This window comes from Pundamilia nyererei, unplaced genomic scaffold (assembly GCF_000239375.1).
Source record: "Pundamilia nyererei isolate P.nyererei 1_Seehausen unplaced genomic scaffold, PunNye1.0 scaffold00395, whole genome shotgun sequence".
In the NCBI taxonomy this organism is placed as follows: Eukaryota; Metazoa; Chordata; class Actinopteri; order Cichliformes; family Cichlidae; genus Pundamilia; species Pundamilia nyererei.
Window position 1 is genome coordinate 2027 of NW_005187796.1, and position 1005 is coordinate 3031.

Below are 1005 nucleotides of genomic sequence, written 5' to 3' on the forward strand. Positions count from 1 at the left end.
CATTAAAACAAACCCCAACAGCTTACTGCAGTATTTACGCAGCTTACCAGCGCCAGCGATCAGGACTTTGGCTTCACAGCAGGAGAAACAGTGCAGCAGGGATTTGGATCTTATGTTGACGTTGAGGAAGGACGCTGTGCATCCCAGCTTGGACAGTGCGAGCCACATCCATACAAACCACGGCTCGTTGCCCAAGAAGAGGGCTACCGTGTCCCCCTGCTTGAGGTGGGCATGCGTTAACAGAGCCCTGGCCACTTTGTTGCTTTCTCTGTCGGCTTGGCTGTACGTGTAGGAGCTTTCCTCGTAAACTATGAACTTCTTATGCGGATGCTCCGCCACTTTGTCTAGAAAACGATCTAAAATACTGTAAAACTTTTTCTCAATTCTGCTCAAGCGTATACCGACATAAATGGAAATAAATGTGCAATATAAATCTTTCAAAAATAAGGATTCCGAAAGTAAATTAGTATGGGTAAAACCGCCAACGCGGTGCACAAAATATATGCAAGCATTTCTTTAATCAAGAGGAATATGTCAGACCTGCTGCTGGATCCAAACGATCGACTTTCAGGAGCCTCCAGCACCTGTTGGATCATTTCCGTTTACTCCTCCTTAACTTTCTCTCCCCTTTTCCTCTTTTCTTTACTGGTGAGGAGTCATGGGAATTTGATGAAGCAGTAATCATTTAAAAACCGAGGAATTATATTTTTTAAACATAGGCCTATATATCGCCTGATTTTTTTTTCTTTAATGTTATTCACCTGGTTACTCCTAACAACAAGTTCACATTAGGGCATTCAGGGGCCATTCTGAGGTATTGATAGCTTATGTCTCATATGACCCATAGTTACTTCAAACCAAGACTGGATTTTGTTACTACACTACACACGGCACACACTCGTAGACATTTATTTTTATTTTATTTACACTTTCTATTCACACTTTAAAGAAATATTTGCCACATGTCATAGAAAAACTTTGTTTGCAGAAAACAGGTTCCTTTCT

General features: G+C 41.4%; 1 protein-coding gene across 1 annotated transcript in view; it reads right to left on the reverse strand.

The window, feature by feature from the left end:
- The window catches only part of LOC102192676 (very long-chain acyl-CoA synthetase-like), a gene marked incomplete at its 3' end in the record, with an annotated part of 1064 nt that extends 462 nt beyond the window's left edge, over positions 1-602 (reverse strand). The window contains exons 1-2 of the mRNA XM_005753056.1: positions 541-602; positions 48-216 (exon numbers count right to left, since the gene is read on the reverse strand). Coding sequence (XP_005753113.1) covers positions 48-168 — 121 coding nt within the window. The remainder of the gene's footprint in view (positions 1-47; positions 217-540) is intronic.
- Positions 603-1005: the final 403 nt, after the last annotated feature.